Raw genomic sequence first — 25,646 nt, forward strand, 5'->3', positions numbered from 1 at the left:
GAGAAGGAGTTGTTGGCGATTAAGGTGGCGTTTGAGGTGTGGCGGCACTGGCTAGAAGGGGCGCGGCACCAGATGGTGGTCAGATCTGATCACAAGAATTTAGAGCACTTGCAAACAGCAAAGAAGTTAAACCAGCGTCAAATCCGATGGGCTTTGTTTTTCTCCAGGTTTAACTTCAAGGTGCAGTTCGTGGAGGGGAAGGCAAACTTGCGGGCCGATGCTTTATCCCGCAAGCCGGAGTTTAAGACCAATGAGCAGGTAGTATGTCAGACCATCTTGCCTACTGCCTCTCTATGTGTTGTAGATAATGAGCTCGGGTTACATGACCAGATCCTTGAGGCTCAGAGGGATGATGTGTGGACTCAGGAGCAACTGATGCTGCTATCAGCAGGTAACCGTACAATACTGCCTCATCTACAAGATCAAGACGGAGTATTGGTACGCAGGGGGCAGGTCTACGTACCAGTGGGGGCCCTCAGGTTGGAGGTGATTAGAGCCCACCATGACGAACCCATGGCTGGGCACTTTGGCAGGTTCAAGACCGTACAGCTTATCACCAGGAGCTACTGGTGGCCAAAGATGCGGCAAGACATTCTGCGCTTTTGTGACAGCTGCGCTGTTTGCCAGCAGAGTAAGACGCCTGTTGGGCGCCCTAGAGGGTTGTTGTCGTCTCTACCTGTTCCTGAGAGGCCATGGCAAATCATTTCCATGGATTTTATTTCGGATTTGCCTAAGTCTGGGGGTTATACTTGTATTTGGGTGGTGGTGGATTTATTTAGCAAACTGGCTCATTTTATTCCTTGTTCAACCATTCCGGCGGCCCCTACGTTGGCCTTACTATTTACTAAGCACATCTATCGTTTGCACGGAGCACCCGAAGTGATTATTTCGGATAGGGCTCCGCAATTTGTGTCACGCTTTTGGAAACACTTCCATGAGTGCTTAGGGACTAAGTTAAACGTTTCTTCAGCCTTTCATCCGCAAACGGATGGACAGTCGGAACGGGTTAATGGGCTCTTAGAGCAGTATTTGCGTTGTTTTTGTTTAGATCAACCCACGGCTTGGGTGAAGTGGTTACCGGTGGCGGAGTTCGCTTACAACAATGCGGTGCACACGTCTAGTCAGCATACGCCATTTGAGCTAACTTATGGTTTTCACCCACGGGGAGGTGTGGCGCCGTCGACCAATGTGGTCTCTTCGGACCCTGTGTACCGCTCTTCGGAAATGGCTGCATTGCATGATGTTGCCCGTCGCTTACTGTTGGAAGCTAAGGCAACGCAAAAGACTCAGGCTGACCGCCACAGGCAGGCAGGGGAGGAGTTGGAAGAAGGGGATTTGGTGTGGTTATCTTCCAAACATATTAAACAGGCTGGGGGAAAGTTTGCGCCTCGGTATTTGGGTCCCTTTCCTATCGTTAAAAAGATTTCTTCCGTTGCGTTTCGTTTGCGTTTACCATCTAGTTTAAAGGTCCATCCAGTCTTCCATCGTTCGCTGTTGAAACTAGATACCTCCAGTCGTCGTGGTGCTATAGCGGAGGGTATCACTGCCACTTCTCCGCCATCGGGGGAGGAGGCCTTTGTGAGAGGGGATAGTGTTATGATTGAGCCTCATGGCTCTGTTACTGACAGACGTGGGCGTAAGACTCCTCGAGAGTCAGATACTCTCGAGGAGCGAGAAAGAAAAAGACTGCGAGACATTTTTGCAGCACCATCTGACGAAGAGTCTTTTGAGGGGTTTACGGAGAGAATGGAGGAGGGGCTGGTTAGCTCGGAGGAGGATGAGATGGATTGGACTCGGGTGAGGGAGGAATTGGGTGCCACTGGCAATGATGGGATAGAAGATGAATGGGGACCTTCAGGATTAGACCCATGGTCAAGCTGGAGGGATGGGACGGGATCCACAGCTGGAGATGCTGTGGGGCGTAGTCAGAGGTGTTCCAGCTCTGATGAGGAAAGTGATGAGGAAACGCCCGGGTTAAGGAGGACAGCTGACAGTGATGAGGATTTGTAACTGGCATAAAATGGGGCTTGGGAGCAATTGCAAATTGCGTTGGGCAAGGTAATCTGGACGAACGCTTGGGATCTGTGTGGGACGCTTTCCTGAAGACTGGTGTGTTTTCGTGTGCTGATACGTAAGTTGTTTTGGAATTCAGGGTCAGACGGCGGGAGGAATTGTGTGGGCATTTGTTTGTGCAAACCTGTGCTTACTCTTATTAGCTTGACCTTCCGTCGTCTTCTTGACGGACGCCATCTCCTGCTTTGAAATTCGGACTGAACTGACCACGGCTTGACTTCCCCCTTCTTGGACTTGGAAACTATAAACGTCTGCTTCTGGCTTTGATCTACGGAAAGGAACTGGGTCTACTCTACTGCTACAATCCTTGGCTGATCTGTTCGTGTTGGAAATCCTGTCTGCTGTGTGTGTGGGAGCGACGCAAGTTACTCTAAGCACAGTGTTGGCAGCAGAGAGGAATCTGCTGCCAATTAGTTGCATTCTTTTGTATCTTTTGTTCCTCGGCTTTTGTTTTGTTTATCCCCAGGCTGAAGCAAGCAGTTTGTTTTTACCCGGATTAAACTCCGGTTTAATCCGGTTTATCTTTTGAACGTTTTTCCTTGTCCCTTTTTGCTCCTAAAGGCTAATACTGCCTGGCCCTTGTATTTTACGGGCATTTTTGAGTTCTGTAATCCAATAAACTCTGTTATCTTGAATCTTGTGGCGTTCTGTCCTTGACATCTTTGGTGATTTCTTTTTTCCACTTCTTGTGCATGTCTTTTTTTTAGTCTTAGACCAGTTAGAAGTTCTCTGAATATCCATTCTGGCTTCTATGCACTTGTCTTGTTTTTATTCTTTATTGGCACTGTTGTATTTGCGCCTTGAGTATTTCACTTTTGAAAAACTCCCATCCATCCTTACCTCCCTTGTCTTTTAGTATTGGCGTCCATGGAATGCTGCTCAGTATTTCCTTCATTTTTTGGGAGTCAGCTCTCCTAAAGTCCAGAAGTTTGCCTTTTTTTCGTTTCGGCCTTCCTTTGTATTGCAAACTGCAGGAGCACATGGTCGCTTGCTCCTAAGGATCCAACAACTTCAACTGCATTGATCTGGTCCTCCGCGTTTGTTAGGATGAGGTGAAGAGTAGCCGATCCCCTTGTTGCCTCTTCTATCATCTGGACCATAAAATTGTCTGCAAGGCAAGCGAGGAATTTGTTGGACTTTGTACTCTTGGCCGAGTATGTTTTCCAGCAGATATCAGGATAGTTGAAATCGCACATGACTACTATATCTCTTCTTTATGCCTGTTTGGTCAGCTGCCGACAGAAGGCTCCATCAAGTTCTTCATCCTGGTTCGGAGGTCTGAAGTAAACACTCACAACGAGATCTTTTTGAGTCCCGTTTCACTTGATTTTTATCCAGATGCTTTCAAGCTGGTTTCCCAGATTGCCGTCTTGCATCTCTTCTGCAACGAAAATGTTTTTGACATATAGGGCTACTCCCCCTCCTCTCCCCTTTGTTCTGTTTCTGTGAAAGAGGTTATAGCCTTCAATAGCTACATTCCAGTGATGGGAGTCATCGCACCACGTTTCAGTGATGCCTATGACATCGTAAGTATGGTGTTGTGCTAAAAGTTGGAGTTCATCTTGTTTATTCCCCATGCTCTGTGCATTAGTGTAAAGACATGTAAGCCCCTGAGACCTTCCCCTGAGTTATTCCTTTGGGATTATTGTGTTCTTGGTAATTGGCTCTTGTGTTTGTGCAACCCTCCATTTAGCCTTATGGCGATTCCCTGTGGTTGTGGGTAAAATATTTATACATGGCTATCATGGCTCCTCTCAACCGTCTCTCTGCAAGCTAAACATACTCAGCAGTTTAAGCTACTCCTCATAGGGCATGGTCTCCTGGCCTTCGATCATTTTAGTCTCTCTCCTCTGGACATGTTCCAGCTTGTCAATGGCCTGCAATTAATGACACAGCACTGCACTTTCATCCCATGCCCTTGTTCCCTTGCTACAATTTGCACTATCCCATTTCCTTGTTCTTGTTTATAGTTGGCCGTGTTTTACGACAGTTATCACCATAAATTATTGGGCGCTGTTCTGAGTTTAAACTGTTGTTTTATATGCTATTGGTTTTATTATTGTATTGTACTATTTATTTTATGCGTTGTTTTAAGCACTTTGCACCATATGTAAGCCGACCCGAATCCCTTTGGGGAGATGGAGGTGGGGTACAAAAATAAAGGTATTGTTACTATTACTATTATTAAATGTGGAAAAGAAAGGGTTGTGTATGCTTGAAAACTGTTTGGGTGTAATAGGGACTGCATGCACATCATCTCTGAGAAAGAGCAACCACCTACCCAACTATATTTATGCTAGCATTGTGTTTCAAAAGGATTCTGGATACAAACTGCAATGTGTTTGCAGCATCCTCATATGTAGGTAAGGTCAATCTTGAAAGTCTTTGTAGAAGCCGAATATACTGTCAATGAAAAAATTCCAAAATGCTACTGTCCATGATAAATTGCCAAGTCTTTGTTCTATTTTTATGGTAAACACAAAGATATTTTAGGAATAATGTCAAAAGAAGTATGTTTTTATGTTCTGCATTAATTATAAAAATAAAAATTACTCTGTAAATTACTTAGTCCACTGAGATCTAGTCAATATCCATTTCTAAGTTCCTAAGTAAAATATTTAAACATGTTGATTTTAAAGATAAAGCCAAGTGAATACCTATGTTCTAGTATGCTACTTATAACACACTGCTGCATGTACAGTTCAAACACAGAGGATGGATATGTGATTGTAACAAGTGATTACTTTTATTGGGATACACATTCTGTTCACTTCCTGTCCTGCCCCATTTCCCTCTTGTGTGCCAATCTTAACTCTGTACAATAGAGCATATGGACAAAGTGGCCTCATCTGAGTAGAAATGCTGATGACAGATTTTTTATGGGCCATCATGCCCAGTTCTATGCAATCAGTTTCCCTCAATTCTTTCTCTTTCTTTCTGGTACAAGGATAAATTGGAATCATAACCTGCTAGGAAATTTATACGTCAGAATGCTAAAATGTGACTAGGTCTTTTATGCAACTGCCCTCTCATCATTTCTTTCTTTAGGCTCTCTACTACAGGGAAGACAGAAGCAGCAAATACTAAGCTCTTCATTTCCTTTAAATAATGGAATGGAATATAGGACATTGCTGCAACAGCACGCCAAACCACCAATTCCAGCACATGGGTAATAGCAGAGTCTGCTGAGCCAATGTATGCTTTCATTATGCAAAAAAACAGAATGTTATTAAGAGCCCTGGTTCAACAGGCACTGGGTCTATATTTGGATCCATTACAAAACCAGGGTTTTCTCAATCAGCTCCTCAAATGAATTCAAATGAATTCAGATACAGGACCATCACCTCAGTTGCCTTTAATTATTTCATAGTTTAATTTGGTTAGTTAGTTAATAAATGTGATTCAAGAATAGCATACACATGGTGATATTGATGACTTGCTTAAAAGTATTTAATCCTCTTCACAGTACTTTTATTTTCCAAAAGTAGCAAGAGAGAGGATAAAAAGAATGCCAATCTTTGAATACTGGTAAAAGGTAAACACATACTTATATAGCCCACTGTCTTTTGCCATTACGTTGGCAGCATTTGGAGGAATAATAATAATAATAATTAAAAAAAACTTTATATCTCACCACTATCTCCCCATGGGAACTCGGGGCGGCTTACATAGGGCAAACCCCAATGACATAGTTAAATGGAATAAAACGAAAACACAATACACAATACACAATATAAAAGATAAAAACAGCAATGCAATATAAAACTAGAATATTATCACAATAGTTAGTAATATATCAGTCAACCACTGGCACAGTTCTATCATCTCCATGAGTGGGGAAACTAAGGCAGCAATGCAAGATAAAATAATGGTTAAAGTGCATAGAAGGAAGGACCTAGTAAAATACAGGATAGATTATTAATACCATCCAGAGCTGGTTAACTAATGACTGTCTCACCAAAGGCCAACCGGAACATCCAGGTCTTTAGTTGTTTCCTGAAGGAGGATGGCGAGGAGGCTAACCCATATGAGGCAAAGTAGCACCTTCAGAAAGTGAGTGATAATGAATACTAAATGGCACAGGATGCCCTAAATTTCTACCTCTTAGGCCCTTATGTCTCAAGGTTTTGCTGGACATGTGTCAATAGAATTCTGAGACTGAAGTATGCACCAGCAATAATGCACTGAGAAGAAAAAATTCAATATTTTGTCTCAGTGAACATTAGTTTTGCTAATGTCCACACAAAACGGTGAGCAAAGCCTTTTCTGAAAGATACTATTGCAGATTCTTCCTTAGTATTTGTATGGCTCATATAACAGAGGCATTTTAATATAACAAGTAATTCATTCCCCTGACAATCCACAGATTGGTCAGAGTTCCTGACAATTAAAATTAATTTTTGCAAAGTTAAAAAAGCAATTAAACTTCCTGCGACATTTCCTCCCTTCACCACTGACTGATTTTGGAGTTATATAATGTTCTTATGCCCGAAGGGGAATGAATGCATTTCAGCCTGATGAATGGAAAACTGCCCTGTGCCAAACTTTATTTACAGAAGAGCAAGAGGCATTTAAGTTTGCAATCCATGCACAAGGGGGAGAAGGTCTGCAACCATATAACCATGATATCAAAAGCTTCACCACAGCAACAAATTTTAACTTTCTCAATATTCTTAATCCTGTCATCTTTTTGAATCATGTGAACAGTAGCCAATGCTTACTAAGACAGGAGCAATATGGAATAGAGTAATTACTTTGCCTGACATTAACATTTAGTTGATGCAACTTTTTTTGGAATGGATTATGACCATTTTGCATTACTAGTTTGTAATTTTACATTTTAAAGAGTTACTTTGTTGTTGTTTCACCATTGGCAAACCAAAATGCACAAGAAACACCATGCAAGCTTTTGAAGCTTCACTGGCTTCTTCATCAGATAATTTTTTTAAAAAAAATCATACAGGTGAAGGAAAATGAAGGTACTGCAATCATATCAGATGCTTCTTTTGTTGTTCAGTTGGTCTGGAGGGATCTCAATGCAGATAGAGACACTACAGAGGACTGGCCTTTACCTACATCACAATTCCTGTAGAACAACTGACAGAAACAACAACTGATAGGAAATGTAGGCCTCCGACGCCAACGTTACAACTTTTCATGTCTTTTGTAACATCTTTTATCTGACAAAGAGGCCAGTAGAGCTTTAAAAGCTTACATGAATTGTTTGGAGGATTCTGGCTGGCCAATAACTTACATTCATTTGGTGTTTTTGTATTATTTTGCTGCATCACAAATGTGGCTACCCATAAATATGCCTATTGTTATTTGTTAGTACCAGATTTGGGGAAGAAGATGTCACTCCAGAGGCTTCCCAGAAGCACAGATGTCCATAATACAAAAGCCTTTTAAACATATCTGCTACAGAGCTGCAGGAAGGAATATGGGCTCACTGTAAACCATTCAGAAGACTCATTTATTATGCACACATTTAACCTCTCAACAAAAACAATAATCTTAGATTGAAAAACCGGCTGAACAACTTGACCTGAATACATGCCCTGCCAAGGCTTAATCAGACAAGGCCAGATTCTTCAGCTATGTCTGCATTTTAGATCAACTCTCTTTTGTTTGTCTTTCACTTGTGCTTTCCAGTCTTATAATAGTATCCTATCGATAAATCCTTGTCAGGTCCTCCTTGAAGATTTCTTGCCAGAACAATTAGCTTTCCTTCTGTATTGTGTAGACTGGCACCATTTCAAAAAGTACATTACAAATAGCCAATATATTATTTCCCCATGAAGACACTAGTGTTGAATTTCACATAATACTGAATGAAGTAAAAGAGGAAATACACTGTTCTGAATAATGGAAACAGAAAGGGACATTTTTTTCAGTCAGGGTTTGACAGTTTCCATTCATTTATGTTGATAAAGCCAGGCAAGTTTGGGAACCTGTCACTACTGAAACCATTTTCAGTAGCATATAACATCAAGAAAATCAATGTCTGTGACTGGAATCCTGTTGGTTAGGCTCAAGTAGAGTAGACCCATTCAATCAACTGTCAAATCAATTGATCAATTGCTCTACTCTAGTTGGTACTATCAATAGAATTTAGATACACAAAACACTGACAACAGATACAATGCCTACATTCTGATAAAAAAAATCAAAAACAGAAATACTTTTCCATATTTCATTCCATTGAAACATTGATTTTAACAATATAAATAAAATATAAAAAAGACACCAAGTATTATAGCATATAAATTAAGTCTAGGAACCTGATAAGAATTGGAGACTGATCTAAAAACACCAGAATTTTCCACAAGCTTCTTTCATATTCTTTCATATTTTGGAAAAACTAGGCATGAGAAACATAAGTAAAAATTAAAGAAGCTGTGACGATTGGTTCATTTGAGTAATAATTGTTCAGTAAGCTTAAAACATCTTTACTCTTCATTCTAGTCCATTTGTGCTTACTAGCAGTTATCTATAGTGCCAACTTGGGCACTACATATTTATTTTTACATGTTGGTCTTTATTTTATAGGTAGCTGTGCTCTTACTGTCATATGATCATGTTGATGAAAAGAGAACAAGAATTTTTGAGCTGTTGTACACGTTTGGGCATAATTAGCAGAGAGCATTTTGAGACAATTAGGCAAGACAGGGAATAATAATGAAAATAACTTATCACTGGATTCCAGCCCAGGAGCAACTTTTTTCTTCCTCTCTTTTCTATGTATTGTGGGAAAAATACAATGCTGATCAAATTTGGATTATAAAATTAAAATTCATGTTGAGTGGACCAATCTGTACAAAGTAATCAATGGTCAACTAAATTTCTTCTTTGGAATCAGTTATTTTCATATTATAAGAAGATAAAAGAATTATCTAAGAGTTATTACCATCTCTTAATCGTTCCACTATAAAAGTGAAGCCTGTAGTTCTTGGGTGCAAGACATACTCATATTTCTGAAGTCCATTCTTTTCAGCAAATGCATTACTGCGGGCTTTGGTGTTGTCTATAAAGATAAGGGCATGAAAAACACTGATTAAAATCAGCAGAATGACTAAGCTTTAGAACATTTTAGCAACACAGCATATCAGAGGAACAAGGGATCAAGGAGATTATAAGAGAGCGCTTTTCTTTAGATTAATAATGCCATGAAATACTTGTTTTGCTGTCTTACATAAACATATAAAATCTGTATTCATCACATTCAATTTTTATTGTGCAAAGCAAAAGTGCTAAAGGCAGACTGGCAAGAGTCAACAGAAGAGTCTTGCGCAAAAGCTAATATATATGGAATGTAGTCCCAGGGTTACCAACAACAACCCCAAAAGTAAACTGAATACCCTTTGCAGAATGCAGCCCTGGGAACCTGAAGTAAAATTCTAGTGAGTGCACGTGTTGGCAGCTCTATGTTAAGTACAAAGAAAAACAAAAATCTAGGAAGAAACCACAGGTAAGAATCAAGGGGGGGGATCAGAACCAGCATATAACCTTAGTCAGAAGCTTCCATGGTTTAAAAGGCATTGATATCCTGATGGGAAATCTACCTAGATTTCTACAGACAACTTCCTCAATAGGTCTGGAAGTGAGGCCGTAACCACTTGCCCAACTGGTAAGACTAAGGGCTCATCTACACTGACTATATAATGCAGCGTGAAGCTAGATTCAAACTGTGGTGGCTACAAAAAATATGCCACCAAAGTGTGCTTTAGTGCAGGTTAAATAGTTAAAATAAAACAAAGTCAGGGAAAGTTCAAAATAACACTTTTAGTTTATTTTAGTGAGCACCAGGTGTAAACTACATTGCACGATGAAATCAGCTCTGGAGAATATGATGGGTATTGGGAAAAACCTGTCTACACTGAAGCGCTTTGTAAAATTTGAAATTAAGGGGGTTGGGGGTCACAAAAAATACCCCAAGGGCACAGCTGGATACCAGGAGACCAAGTCTCACTGGGATGTGGAATTGATTACTTTCACTACTGACTTTCCCTTTTTGTTAACTTTTTATATGCTCCAGAGCACTGATGCACACCTCACAAGGAATTGGGGGGGGGGGGGGACCATGTTCTCTGAATGGATGGAAAAGAGTGCAAGTAAGTGGATGGGCATGTGTGAGTGTGAAGTGGTGGGTAAATGGGTGAGTGAGTGGAAGGGAACACTAAGTAGAGAGGCTGTCTAAATCAGGGGTGTAACTATTATGTGAGAAATCATAAAATAACAAAGCCAAGATCCCAAAAGAGCAGTAGGACTATTATGTGATGAAATACAGAAGGTAATATTTGAATTCAATGCCATAAAGTTCAGCTAGTATAAAATGGTACACAAAGCATTTACTATGTGTAACACACTTTATTAAATATATTCCCGGAAAACAACTTTCATCCACTGGAATTACACAAATCACTGCAAGGAAGCAGCAACTACTGTATTACAAAATGTGTAAGTTTTTTCTTTAAAAAAGACAGCCTGTATGAAGATTTTGACAAATGTCAAGAAGGGTTCTGTTTAGAAGTTATTGCTTCAAAATGTTGGTTGTCTGGTCCTCAAAAATTTAACAAAACCATTAATATAACATAAACATATGTTAAAATGTACTGTGCATGACAGACCTAATATGCATTGTACATTAAAGATATCTAATTGTGCCACATTTTTTGTACAAGATAAATAAACTAAGGTACCTGTTAGATCAGTTCCTTCAGGAAAGAGTAGTAGCTGCAGTGGTTCATGAATGTCACAGAAATAATCCAGCATTTTTTCAAAATGTTTTTTGTCTTCTTCCCATTTCCTATGAATGAAAATAAAGGCAGCCACCTGCATAGCCCAACCTAGAAGTTGGAATAAAAAACAACCACAATTTTGCCAGGTGTAATTATGCAGAACATTTCTTTTACTTGCTTTTCTAAGACATCCATACAACTTTGGTACAGGACAGCATGTAGGATTTGATAATAAATTTAATAATATTGGTACAACGATCTATATTGCACTGAACTATGTGGTTATTCTGAAACAAAATTTTAATTTTGGTCATTTATTTTCACCAGTTCTTCTCACAAACTATTTCATTAAAAGTTCTATTGAGATTAAGGCTTGCCTAACTGTTGAATGAAAAGAATAACAATATTACGAGCCATCACAGTCAACCAGGCAGTCCAAACTTACGAACAAGATAGGATCTGTAGGTTTGTTTTTAAGTTGAATTTCTATGTAAGTTGAAACAGGTACTTTTTAGTGTAATTCCATTCATATACATACATATATATATATATATAGAGAGAGAGAGAGAGAGAGAGAGAGAAAGAGAGAGAGAGAGAGAGAGAGAGAGAGAGAGAGAGAGAGAGAGAGAGAGAGAGAGAGAGAAATCTGGTTGCATCTCTTTGGACCAGTTGTAGTTTCTGAACACCCTTCAAAGGCAGCCCCACATAGAGTGTGTTACAGTAATCCAGACAGGATGTAATTAAGGCATGTACCACTGTGGCCAGATCTAGCCTCTCAAGGAACAGACACAGTTGGTGTGCAAGTCTTAATTGTACATGGGCCCTCCGAGCCACCACAGATATCTGGGCCTCTAGGTTCAATGCTGAATCTAGGAGTATCCCCAAACTGCGGACCTGTGTCGTCAGGGGGAGTATAACCCCATTCAGCACAGGCTGGATCCCTGTTCCCTGATCTGCCTTCTAACTGACCAGAAGCACCTCTGTTTTGTCTGGATTGAGTTTCAATTTATTTGCCCTCATCCAGTCCATTACTGATGACAGACATTAGTTTAGGATCAGGACACATTCCCTGACTTTGGGTGAAAAGGAGTGGTAGAGTTGACTGTCATCCACATATAGGTGGCACTGTGCTCCAAAACTCCGGATTACCTCTCCCAGCGATTTCATGTATAAATTGAACAGCATGGGGGACCTAATGGAATCCTGAGGAATCCAAACAGGTCAACGGCCAGAGGTTCGAATAGGAGTCCCCCACCACCATCTTCTGGGTGTGGCCCTCCAGAAAGGACGGGAGCCACTGTTAAGACAGTGCCTCCCAGTCACATCCCAGCAAGACGACTCAGAAGGATATCATGGTTAATAGTATCAAAAACCATTGAGAAGTCCAAGAGAACCAACAGGGACACCCTCCCCCAGTCCAGCTCTCTGTGTAGGTCATTCACCAAGGCAATCAAAACAACAGTCTCTGTTCCATAGCCAGCCTGAAACTAAATTGAAATGGATCTCGATAATCCGTTTCATCTAGAAATTCCTGAAGTTCTGAGGCCACCACATGGTCCCAAACCTTGCTCAAAAGGAGAAGGTTGGATACTTGCCAATTTGTCCATTATGGAGGGGTTCAGGGCTTTTTAAAAATATAGGCCTCACAACTGCCTCCTTAAGACAAGTTGGAATTCTGCCTTATTCCAAGGAGGTATTGATCACCACCTTCACCCACCAAGCTGCACATTTATTTATTTATATCATTACAACATAATTTATATCCCGCCCTTCTCACCCAACAGGGGACTCAGGGCGGCTTTATCTAAAAGAGTCTACTGTCTAGAGTCCATGAAGTAAAGTACAAGTTATTTATACAAAATTTTGATAAGGAACTATGCTCAACAATAATAAATCCCTTTGATACTATTCAAATGATAACATTCAGAATGAAGGAAAATGCTTGCCCTCTAAGGAGTCATGGACTTGTTATTGTATATAGTGTTGAAAATTAATCTGAAGTCTAGCTGTACTATACTATCGATTTGCATAACAAAGGTATGGAAAATGTGCTCAAAAGGCTGCATGCGCTTTCATAACTATTTCCACATCATGACACAAATGGCTGGCTGAAGTTCCTCCATAAACCTCTGTGAGAGGAGATGCTTTGGCAACTACTGACTGATATGGAGGCAAACTCAATGTAGGAGATTTCTCCCTGGATTAAGGGGATAATGGGAGATCACCCACAAGTGTAAAAAGCCTCACACAGTGACTAAGATGACTGGTACACCGGGAGGATACACTGATGAAAGCAAGCTTGTAAGGACAATAAGCCTGGTATTGCACATTCTTTAATTATCTTTTAATTCAATAGCTCAACTTTACTGATTATAATTATGAGGGATCTTCAAAAAAAGAGATTGTAAGGATTATTTTAAGACTGCACTGTGCATGCAAAAAGCTCAACTGGAGGGTAATGCAATTAGTAAAATGGACAAAAGGCGTATTTCTTTGTTTGGTGGAAACTAAGTAGATTTTCCCAAAGACTAAGATCTTATGGGAAAAGGCAAAGGGATACATCGTACTCACTGTTGCAACAAAATTACAGATAAATCAAATGATGTGGCAGTTTTACCATGTTTATAGAAGTATAATGGAACTTCTTGATAAGAGATTGCTATATATTAAAGATGGCAATGCTTAAATAAATGAACAAGTGTTATGTGGAGGAAGATTACATTACCCTCCAGATTACCAAGAAACTTTTGAAGAAATATATACCGTATATAGTCGAGTATTGGCCGACCCGAATATAAGCCGAGTCACCTAATTTTACCACAAAAAAACTGGGAAAACATTGACTCCAGTATAAGCCGAGGGTGGTAAATTTCAGAAATAAAAATAGATACCAATAAAATTACATTAATTGAGGCATCAGTAGGTTAAATGTTTTTGAATATTTACATAAAGCTCAAATTTAAGGCTGTCCAACTCTGATCATATCATTATTCTCATCTTCAATGTAAATGTGCTTATGTATCCTTTTAATAATAATAGAGTAAAATAATACATGTAATAATAATAAATACAGGAAAACAATACAAGTAATAATAAATAGAGTAAAATAATAAATGCAATAATAATAATAGAGTGAAATAATAAATGTATTATTATTAACAATAATAAAAATAATAAAAATAAAAATAGAGTAAAATAAATGTAATAGTAGCAACAATAATAGAGAAAAATAATAAATGTAGCATATATCCTCGAGTATAAGCTGACCCAAATATAAGCCAATCAGGACCCTCACCCGAGTATAAGCCGAGGGGGGCTTTTTCAGTCTTAAAAAAGGGGCTGAAAAACTAGGCTTATACTCGAGTATATACAGTACATAAGGAAATGGAAATGCTGAAAGAGGGATTGAAACAGATGCTGCTTAAAAAATTGGAAGGGTACTTTTGGAGAAACTGAGGTTTACATGGTGTGGGAATCTGTGGAGGGGGAAATCGTAACAGCCTGCTGAAATCAAGGGACTATATATCAGAAAGAAAGGTATGGTTTTGGAGAATTCTATCAAGATCTTTATGTCAGGATGATCTCAAAGGAATAGAAAAATAGCAAATGGGGAGAAAAATGGAGATGTGGGACATTTTCCCCAGGGAGCTGAAGAAGAACGCACAACAACAGAAAGGGTTAAATGTTAAGAGCCAGCATTTTTTGGTTTGAAGACATAACATGTTACTATGTCATCTGATGTGACATGTTTGATTTAGCACAAGGGAGGAAAGCGTGGATGAGCTCCCTCTATCAGCTCCAGCTCCATACGGGGACATGAGAGAAGCCTCCCACAAGGATGGTAAAAACATCAAAACATCCGGGCGTCCCCTGGGCAACGTCCTTGCAGACGGCCAATTCTCTCATTCCAGAAGCGACTTGAAGTTTCTCAAGTCGCTCCTGACACGGAAAAAAAAAGCACAAGAAATGTTCATGTAAGGCTATTTTATTATATAATATTTACAGAAATTGTGTTTAAAATATAACGTACTAGCTTTGCCCGGCCACGCGTTGCTGTGGCTTATGCTTTCAGAGTGTTGCTCTTTATTTACTGTCCTGATTTTAGAGATTATATTGTTCTGTATTATTATTAATCGCTTTGAATGCGATTTCCTGCTTCTTGGCAGAATGGGGTTGGACTGTATGGCCCATGAGGTCTCTTCCAACTCTACTATTCTATGATTCTATGATTCTATATCACAGTAATTATTACATATTATATTTATAATCTTATATTATCTGCTTAGAACTGGATTATATGAGGCCCCTTCTTCACAGCTGTATAAAATGCACACTGAAGTGGATTATATGGAAGTGTGGAGTCCAGATAATCCAGTGCAAAGCAGATAATATAAGATTATAAAAGGGTTATATAGCTGTGTAGAAGGGCCTTGAGTCTACACTGCCATATAATCCAGTGCAAATTAGATAATCTGTGGAACAAGCCGAGGCCTAAGTCTGCCTGTCCCCTGGGCTGAGTTGGTTGCTAGGAGACCAAGTGGGCAGAGATTAGTCCTCTAACTGGCAGCAATTGGATAAAAACAATTATTGCTCTCCCTCTAATTAGGACTTTATTTTTCTTTTCTTTTTGTTGTATCAACCTAGAGGCGTAGATGATGGGTTGTTTTGTCAAATTTCGAGGTTGGGGGGCCTGTAGTTTTGTTGTTTTGTGGGTCGCCATGATGCCATCACTCATTTATATATATAGATTTGTGTGTTTATGTGTCTATACCAATGAAAGAAGATTAACAGGACTTATTTATAATTTTGGTATTAATGTAGGAACAGTATATAATGAAAAATTATTTAGGTCAAAAAAAGATGAAAGGTCTGCCACATTATTAAAGAGGAAAGAATCTATTACTTGTGATTTATGACAAATGCCTGTAAACTGAATTTAGAGATTTAGGACAATCCTTTGATTAATTATGCTAGCTGATAAAGATAAAAAAAAAACTCATAGTATAATTTCATAAAAATTACTAACCTCTTCCTGAGTCTTTGTAGAAAATAAGCAGATATTTTGGCAAGTTTTGAATTTGGTTATTTATTTATTTATTACATGCATTTATACCCCGCCCTTCTCCCCGAGGGGACTCAGAGTGGCTAATAGGTAGGTAAATGTTATAGAGAGGAGGGCAGAAGCTACATTCTAGTTAATGAATACTCTTTAATGTATTTGCAAATCTTTCATTTTTAAGTTCTGTTGTTTTCAATGGGTATACTATATGAATAACAAAATCTGAATCCAATCATATTAATTTCTGAATTGATAGAATACAAATCCATTATAACACAGATATTATCTCTATAATATTCATATTTGCAGAAAATACTCCTGCAGCATCCTATACAGAGTAAGAGTAAATTTTCTTCCTAAAAGTCCTAACTGGCTAAAGGCTAGGCTCTATAAGTTTTATTTTGGTGAGTACATATAAGCATCTGAAAGATACCGAATCATGATGTCTTGAAAGATATTAATAAATAAACACAGGAAAAAAAGCATTCTCCTTTCATGATCTTAAAATTTACGAAGGTTTTATATTTTCTTCTCTAAAATATTTTAAACTGTAATACTGATTCCAAATCACATCACTGAGTTCTAACTATCATTTTACTGTTCAATTAGTTTAAGGCTAAACTATAGTTTTCCCCTGACAGTAAATCTAGTTGTGTCCGACTCTAGGGGTTGGTGCTCATCTCCATTTCTAAGCCAAAGAGCAGGCGTTGTCTGTAGACGCCTGCAAGGTCATGTGGCTGGCATGGCTGCATGGAGCAGCGTTTCCTTCCCACTGGAGCAGTACATATTGATCTACTCACATTTGTATGTTTTTGAACTGCTAGGTTGGCAGAAGCTGTGACTAACAGTGAGAGCTCACCCCGCTCACCGGATTGGAACCACCAACCTTTCTGTCAGCAAGTTCAGCAGCTCAGAAGTTTAACCTACTGAGCCACCAGGGGCTGTCTAATATTTTGTTGTTAATTAAAAATCTAGTTGAGGAACCCCAGAGATACCTTCTGACAAGGTTCAATGCAAGCATCACTGGAATTTTTTCTTCTTATGTGACAAAACATTTTTGATACTAACAGAATTTTCAAAAGCAGGCTATGGCAGAGCATAAGAAAGTGTGCCTCTGAAAGGAAGAACAAGAGAACAATACACCTACAAGTGAAGCTCTCTGAATGCAGCAATCGATTTGTTTTTGATGAACAACAGGTTTTCTGTGCAGGAAATAACACCAAAACTACTTTTCAAATCCTCTCGCTTTCAAAAGTAGTGTACCAACAAGGGAACCACATAAATTCAAGATACTGAATTAAAATGTGTAACGGATTACAATTTATATAGTTAAATTACCAACCACTCAGTTAACATGAAAGTAAGCAAAGAACTCTGCTAGATCAGAACAAAGGCCTATCTAGATCAGCATTCAGTCTTCCATTTTAGTATATCACTAAGGAGCAGTTGCTAAGAAATACAAATGGTTGACGGCCAAATCCTTTATTTCCTGAACGTCTCCAGCACATCAGATTAGGAACTAATCTTTTTTTCTTAAGAAATTTCAACACAGAATACTTGTTTATTCCCTCATAAAACTAGGATATGTTCTAATTATATATTTTTATTAACTGTTTTTAAGGTTATTGGAGATAATGGAAAGAACAACATTGTCTTCGGAATTGTGTCATGTAACTTACAGTTGACAATATCTTTGCTACATTTAAAAATATTATCTATTTAGTATCATGATGTAGCTTTTGTCCCTTGGCAACTGTGAAGGAAAAAAATAGTACACTTTTGGCTGGTTGAGATGCAATAATGTCAGCTTAAGAAACTATTGCTATTAAAGCCAAGAACAAAGTTCGTGGCTGTGCAGAACCCTCCAGCTTCTCCCCAAGCAGACAGGCTCCAGTGCTTCTATTGTAGTTTTCCTAAAGGCCATAGGGTAACACACAAGTCTAATCATATTTTCTCACTTAAATGTAATGAATTATTAATCTGAGAAATTTAAATATGGTATGACCTTCTTTTTTTCTATTACATTAAATACTGTTGCTGTGTGCCTTCAAGTCATTTCTTAATTTACAGCAACCTCAAAGTAAACCTTTCACAGGGGTTCTTGGAGAGATTTGTTCAGAGGGAGATTGCCTTTGCTTTCACTTAAGACTGAGAAAGTGTGATTTATCCAAATCACACAGTGGGCTTTCATGATGAAATATAGATTTTCACATTGTTTCCTGAGTCCTCGATTAATGTTCAAAGCACTATAACATGCTAGCTCTCCTATCAAATACAACTACTTATATATAGAACCCTGAGAAGGAGCGAAAATGTTTCCTTGAGAATCTTTATATAACAGATCAAACAACATCCAGCTATTTAATTACCTTATTTATTCTAGTCTAATGCTCACTTTTTTTGGCTAAATAACCTCTCAAAACTTGGGGTCCACATTAGATTCACATCATACAATAATCTTAGTGCTGGGTCAAAGCCAAAGGGGAAACTACATCTGGAGCTCAACTTTGAGGGACATACCTCTCATTTATTTGCCATGGCTCAATGCTGTGCAATCCTAGGATTTGTAGTTTAGTGAGTCATCAGCATTCTTTGGCAGAGAAGGCTCAAGCCCTTGTCAAACCATGGCTCCCATGATTCCATGGTATTGAACCAAGGCAGTTGAAGTGCATTCATTCCACAGCACAGATACACACCCTTTCTATTCGTGGAAGCTTTGGTGCTTTGACACTTTTGTTTTTAAAGAAGGAATCCTAAGCAGGAAACAATTGCAATGCACACCTTTTTTGGCCAAATGACAAAGGGTGCATTTTTTTTGCAACTGTGCATGACATTTGCCAGCAAATACTTTTTTTAGTATCAGGGTTTTGGAAATTGAGTTGCGCATTAGATTTGACGGTGCATTAGACTCGAGTAATTACAAGTATTACTGCTCACAAAAACAATTTTCTACTTCCAAGTTTGGAGATACTATATATAAAAGAAATAGATATGTACTGTTTTCATTTTCTGCTTAGGGAGCTTCTCAAATGCATTTAAGTTAGCCAATACAGTATGCAGACTGCTAGATAAGTTTGAATTTGATGGAACTTGGCTACATAAATAAGATCTCAGAAATCTGCATCAAACCTGAAAAGTCATCTTATGACACACATTTCACACAGAAATTATTTTAAGATTTGCTGATAAGAAAATGTGCTCAAAGATTTCAGGAATTCATCTATCATTCTGGAATTTCTGTCTCTTCAAACAGTACCACAAAATCTTCAGGGAAAAGAATTCTAAAATGCAACATAAGACAGCAAATATTTTAACAGTATACAATATACTGTATATACGTTTCATATTTATATTATTATAAATAGACACCTAATTACAGGGTGTTGAAAAATGATGGACACAATTTAAAAGCAGCATATTTCACAATGGTAGCACATTACAATTATACAAAAAGTGACTATTTATGGGCAGTTCATGGTTGCAGAGATACGACAATTTGAAATCGGTTCCATCGTTTTGAAGTACCCTGTATATATAACACAAATGATTGCTTATGTCCATGGCTTACCAAATCCTGGAATGCCTTTGAGACTAGATTTTAGACATATTTTTTCAAGTCTGAGGTAGCTATATCTCAGTAGGCAATTCCACAGGAACATCCAATCCATTCGTGTTCGATGGTTCATGATAATGACACTTCTTTCACCTGGGATGAATCCATCACCTGTTATAACCACTTTTGCTCCAAACACAATCTCTAGCAAAGCCTAGGAGAAAGAATATATGATTATATGGCAACCATCCTGTAAATGTATTAAACATAATAAATAAAAAGCATCAGCCATGCTTCAGACAAATGTACTGTCTCAGAAGATTGAGAGAGATTTGGTATGAAAAACACAATGTCCTGTACTCTGTAACCAGGCCTCATTCATGTACATTTGACATTACAGTAGTCTTGGTTATCATCATCATCATCATTTAATTACTTATTAATCGCCCTCCATCCACGATGCTCTAGGCGATTTACAAATTGAGACATCGGCCATTCACTTTGCTGCAGCAAAACGTACCAGGAAAAAGTGGTAATACTTCTTCTCTAAGATAGTGAACATCTAAATCCTTCTCTTCATTGTTATTTGTATTGAAAACACTGTTTCCCTAGCCATCATAAAGTGAAATCTGCAAGTGTATGAAGTGAAACTTTCTCTCTTGTAAATCTTTTGGAAGAGTCTTGTAAAATTCATGAAGCATCATTCATTTTATGCTTTTCACTAGCATTGATCTTTCTCTTCAAGGACTTACTGTTAGATCTTTTGAGAAAAGTCATTAAAATTGCTATATAAATGAATAGTGCCAAGGTTCTAAGATATTTAGAAGATTAACGTGATCCAAAAGCAAACCATTTTCTATCAGCCTAAGTGACCAAAGGGCTATTATGATAAGAGGAGGTAACCATGCATACAACATCCTAAGCCTCCTGGAGAAAAATGAGGCAAGGATAGCAACATAAAAATAGGTGTATATTAAAAATGAAGAAAAAGAGAACCAACCTTGTTCTGTCAAACAATGAAAACATTCAGGAAATATGTAAACCATGTCCCCTGTAAATTATCCAATAGAGAAAGTGAACTTTTTCATTGCATACTAAACCACAATATGAAGGAGTATAAAACAGCATTATAATTAGGAGAGACAAAAAAGAACGAAAGAAGTCAGACTCTATCCTTCATCCAATCACCTGAGATGTCACTTATCTCCGTGAAGAGCTTTTAGTTCCCTGTGTGAAAGGAACTATATAAAAAGCATAAAGCATTAATGAATGGATGACTCAGCTAACTGCAGTACAGGCATGTTGTTATTGATCAAAGTTAAGAGCAAGTCATTAGAAAAGTAGAGCAGACCATGCAGACTCTATTCAGATATTGACAATGTTTAGGTGACAAAAGGAGTCAAGCTCATGAATATGGTGCTTCTCAGTAATGAATGACATAGACATGGGTACTATAACTTCTCCCCTCCCACACTATTAATCCATATTCATACAAATGACCTGCCACTCCCAACAACCTCTTTCTCAAATCTTCTAACTCAAACTAGTAAGCAGACATGTCTTGTTCACAGAAACCCATTCCAACAACTCTTTTTGTCTGTTCCCAGTTTTTCAATGTAATTCCAGTAATTGTGGAATTGCAGTCCAGGTGGGAAATAATAATAATAATAATAATAATAATAATAATAATAATAATAATAATAATAATAATAATAATACTTTATTTGTACTCCACCCTATCTCCCCAAGAAATAAATGTCTCCATGGCCTTAAAAGGCATCTGCTACTATCAATCTCCCTTTATTAGGTTTCTGGGAACTGTGGCTAGGGGTACAGGATCAAAAAAAACAAAAACAAAAAAACCCAACCCAAAATGCAAATGTCTGGCATGAATATTATAAAAGTCTATGAGCCTTTTGGATACTTCAACATGAATGCTCACAAAGACTCAAATAGTTGAGATGAAAAATCCATACTACGGTAAATCAAGCTGACAGGAGGAAATTGAAATCATTCAAATTGTGGTGCTGAAAGAAAGTTTTATAGATACCATGAACTGCTAAAAATAAATGGGTTACTAAACTAGAACTATAGTACTTGAGACATATCACAAGATGTCATGATTTATTAGAAAAGATGACAACGTTCAGTAAAGTGGGAGGCACTAAGAAAAGAGGGAGATTGCATTGTAGGTGGATAGGCTCAAAAGGTAGCCTTCAAAATCACTGGGTAGCTTTCAAGGAACAACAATGCCAGAAGACCTGCTTGCTCTTAGCTAATTCCACCTGAATTGTCTTGCTCAAAATACATTTCAAGAAAAGAGCCTCACACAGAAATGAAAAGAGGTTTCACCGACTCCTATAGATCATGTTGCGCAGTTGATGGTGGTTGATTGCAACAGGCCTAGTAGTTGATGATGGAAGGGGTGAATGTAAGTCTTTGTTCTAAAGGGCTGAGTAATATGTAAGTAAGAGTTACAGGTGAAAGCAAATAAGGGTGGAGGCATGCAAAAGATAGGCTGCAGCTAGGTTTTACTGAATATAAAGAGCTAGCCTGGAGACTAATCTTTGGTAAAAGAATTTGTTCTACTTTGGCTGTGCAAGCTATTGGTATTCCCCAAGGTTTGTGGATTTTTGGTATCTTGATCTGTCTCCTGAACTCTTGGGTTATAGCCGGGGGGGGGGGGGGTGTGTGTTAAGGGTTCAACCCCCCCTGAAAATTTTCAGTTTTTTTTAAACTGGTTTACTCATGAATTTTAACTGATTAACTAAATCCCCATGAGTGTCGACTGAAGTTTATCTGTCTTGAGTGTCCACTGAAGTTTATCAATGGAGCCTGATTTCGAAATTATTTTGCATTATGGAACTACTCTTCATGATTTGCTAAAAAAAAAAGTTTAACCCCCCCCCCCTATTTTTTTCTGGCTATGGTCCTGCCTGGAACCTTGAATCTCTGGACTGGCTATTGACTACAGTATAGACTCTTGATTCTTGGACTTTAATTATTGAACTCTTGCGTTTGACTATTGGACTGGACCTTTTTGACTACGGTGTTTTCTCGAACCTGCATCGGTGTTTGCTATCAGCTTTGTTTTAAATTCTGTGACTGAGTGCTATCTTTGTTTTACATTGAGACTATGAAAAGAGCCAGAAAGTAAGTGCTGCTTTAATTAAACAATTTGACCAAGCTGGGTGTTTGCTTTGGTTCATTCTCTGCCTGTGTACTGACAGTGCTGGCATTTGTGACACTGACAGACCTCTTTCCCTCTTTCTGATTCTTGGTGGCTGGAATTTTCCTAAATTTCTACAAGATATTTTTTTTGGAAAAGCTCAAAGGTTGAATCCATTCCAACACAGTTTGCCATCTCTAACTATTCTAAAAGTTCCTTTGAATTGCAGTTAACAAAAGATGCACCTTTTATCTTTGCCACTGACTTGTAAGGAAAACTGCTACACTTAAAACTCTTTTTAAATCTTTACCATACAACAACATATATTTTTAAAAATATTGTGTGTAATATGGCAAAATAAACAAATCCTTTCCACATTTCCATCCATGATATTTCCAAAAATTAATTCCATATATGGCAAATTAGTGGGTTTCACTGTTTGACATTCCACTGCATTTTGATGTAACAAAATGAGTGATCTGATTAAACACATATACAAGTAACTTACTACTGGAAGTGTAAGCCAGGTTGCCACAACACGATCAGTGATCCAACGATACCAAGCTGGGGAGACGAACATCAATGGCAGGACAGGAGCAAGCATGAAAATGCTTCCAAAAAAACTTCCCAAGAACAGTGCAAGTACAAAGTAAATCCCTTTCCATGACACCATGGCTCTGAAAGACAAAGAAACAAGTGTTTAAATGAGCAGTCTTAACACTGACTACTTCCAGGATTGGACGTAGGGGTTTTCCACTTGTGATGTTCTATTTTTATGATATACTTAAATAACTGTAACATACTGGTGCCCATTCCACCTGCACTTAGTAAGCAAAGATTAATACATGCACGGTAATTATAAAGATACTGAAAAATGTAACTGACACCAATAACACTTTCCTGGTCAGGGACTTGACAAGTAGGCAACCATTCTATGAAATTAAGGCAGAACAGTAAAAACTATTATTACAATTATTACTTTATTTATATTCTGTATCCCCCCAAATCCTAGTAAGTTAAAATAACCACATCATATAGAAGTTAAAACATAAATAATCAATACAATTAAAAGCAATTAAAAGTTTGCCTAGTAAAAAGAAAATATATATACAATACCTCAATTATTAAAATAGCTCTCCACAATTAAAAAATTTCTGTCCCACCACCATACTCTAGTCTATACAGATAAGTATTTAAACTAACAGGTGAATATTACCTTTTCCTGCTTACTTACTTATTAGATCAGACCTCTCCTTCCTAGCCTTCAGAAGGAAAGTAAAAACCTGGCTTTGGGATCAGGCTTTTGGAGAATAGTTTAGTGCAATAATAGATTCAGTGCATGTGCAATGATTATGGAATAGACTACGACTTTTGGATGACGTGATTTTAATATTAAATGTAATGTTTTTAAATGTTAATATGTATTAATTTTAATCGATCTATTTTAACCTTATGTTGTATGTGTCAAGGCATTGTATACAGTAGAGTCTCGCTTATCCAACGTAAACGGGCCAGTAGAACGTTGGATAAGTGAATATGTTGGATAATAAGGAGAAATTAAGGAAAAGCCTATTGAACATCAAATTAGGTTATGATTTTACAAATTAAGCACCAAAACATCATGTTATACAACAAATTTGACAGAAAAAGTAGTTCAATACACAGTAATGCTATGTAGTAATTACTGTATTTACGAATTTAGCACCAAAATATCATGATGTATTGAAAACATTGACTACAAAAATGTGTTGGATAATCCAGAAAGTTGGATAAGCGAGTCTTGGATAAGTGAGACTCTACTGTAATTGCCATATGTAAGCCACCTTGAGTCCCCTTCGGGGTAGAGAAAGGTGGGGTATAAATAGGGTAAATAAATAAATACTTCATATCAGCTTGTTTCCATTGAGTAACATTTTAAATCAACGAATGCCCAATGAAAAATAATGGTAGGTGCAACAAAGGGCAGAATTAAGTTTACATACAAACTGTTGAATTAATGCAGTTTGACATCATTTTACTTGCCATAGCTCAATGCTATGGGGTCCAGGAACAGAGGTTTGACAAGGACTATACCCTTCACTGTCAAAGTGTCAGTACCTCACCAAACTACAACTCCGACAATTCCATAACACTGAGCCATGTGAGATAAAGTAAAAGTACATTAATACTGTAGTACAGATGCACCCAAGAACATTTTTCTCTTCCACATTTCTCTAGGACACTAGGACACTCACTTTATAATACTGGGCCTACACATCAGGCTGGCCACACATTAGATTTGATCTTTGGGGTTGGAATCCAAGTGACCCTAACCTCCATTTCGGAGGTTCCATGGTCGGACCACTGCACCCTAGGAATCCGTATAGAGCACACCAACCCACCCAGCCTGGGCGCCGAATCTATTTGGGTTCGCCCGAAGAGACGAATGGAACCGGTCAGGTTCCTGAATGCTCTAAAGGCCATAGAACCTGTCAGCGACTCACTGGAGGTGCAGGTGGATACATGGAACACCAAATTATCCAACGCACTCAATGAGATCGCCCCTAGACGCCTTCTCCGACCCCGTAAGAATCAGTCTCCTTGGAGAAGAGACGGCTAGAGGTCGTGTGGCGGGAATGCCGTGCTGAGGAATCGGAATCAGCTTATAAGAAGTTCAGAGAGTCTTATGAGCAGGCTATCACCGAGGCAAAAAAGTTGTATTATGCTTCCTTGATAGCGTCTGCGAGCTCACACCCAGCACAATTATTTAAGATCATTAGATCCCTGACAAAGGTCCCTTCTGTTCCAAACAATAATGATCTGGCTCCTTCTGCTGAGGTTTTCCAGAGCTATTTTGCAGACAAGATCTCGCTTCTTCGCCGGGAACTCCCTGCCACGATGGATACAGTAAGTGAACTTGAGACTCCGTGGCTACTCGCCGGGCCGATCCTTGACCGGTTTACCCCACTGGATGCAGAGGCTGTCGACAGAATCATGACTGCAGCTAGGCCGACCACCTGCTCCCTCGATCCGTGTCCCTCCTGGCTAGTAAAATCCTGCCTAGATGGATTACGT

General features: G+C 38.5%; 1 protein-coding gene across 1 annotated transcript in view; it reads right to left on the reverse strand.

Moving 5' to 3' along the window:
* Positions 1–25,646, reverse strand: part of lclat1 (lysocardiolipin acyltransferase 1) — a 103,874-nt gene that overhangs the window by 59,444 nt on the left and 18,784 nt on the right. The window contains exons 2-5 of the mRNA XM_003216060.4: positions 23,101–23,269; positions 19,439–19,637; positions 10,773–10,919; positions 8,981–9,097 (exon numbers count right to left, since the gene is read on the reverse strand). Of these exons, the coding sequence (XP_003216108.2) occupies positions 8,981–9,097; positions 10,773–10,919; positions 19,439–19,637; positions 23,101–23,265 (628 nt within the window). The 5' untranslated portion in view covers positions 23,266–23,269. The remainder of the gene's footprint in view (positions 1–8,980; positions 9,098–10,772; positions 10,920–19,438; positions 19,638–23,100; positions 23,270–25,646) is intronic.

Source organism: Anolis carolinensis, chromosome 1 (genome assembly GCF_035594765.1).
Source record: "Anolis carolinensis isolate JA03-04 chromosome 1, rAnoCar3.1.pri, whole genome shotgun sequence".
Classification (NCBI taxonomy): Eukaryota; Metazoa; Chordata; class Lepidosauria; order Squamata; family Dactyloidae; genus Anolis; species Anolis carolinensis.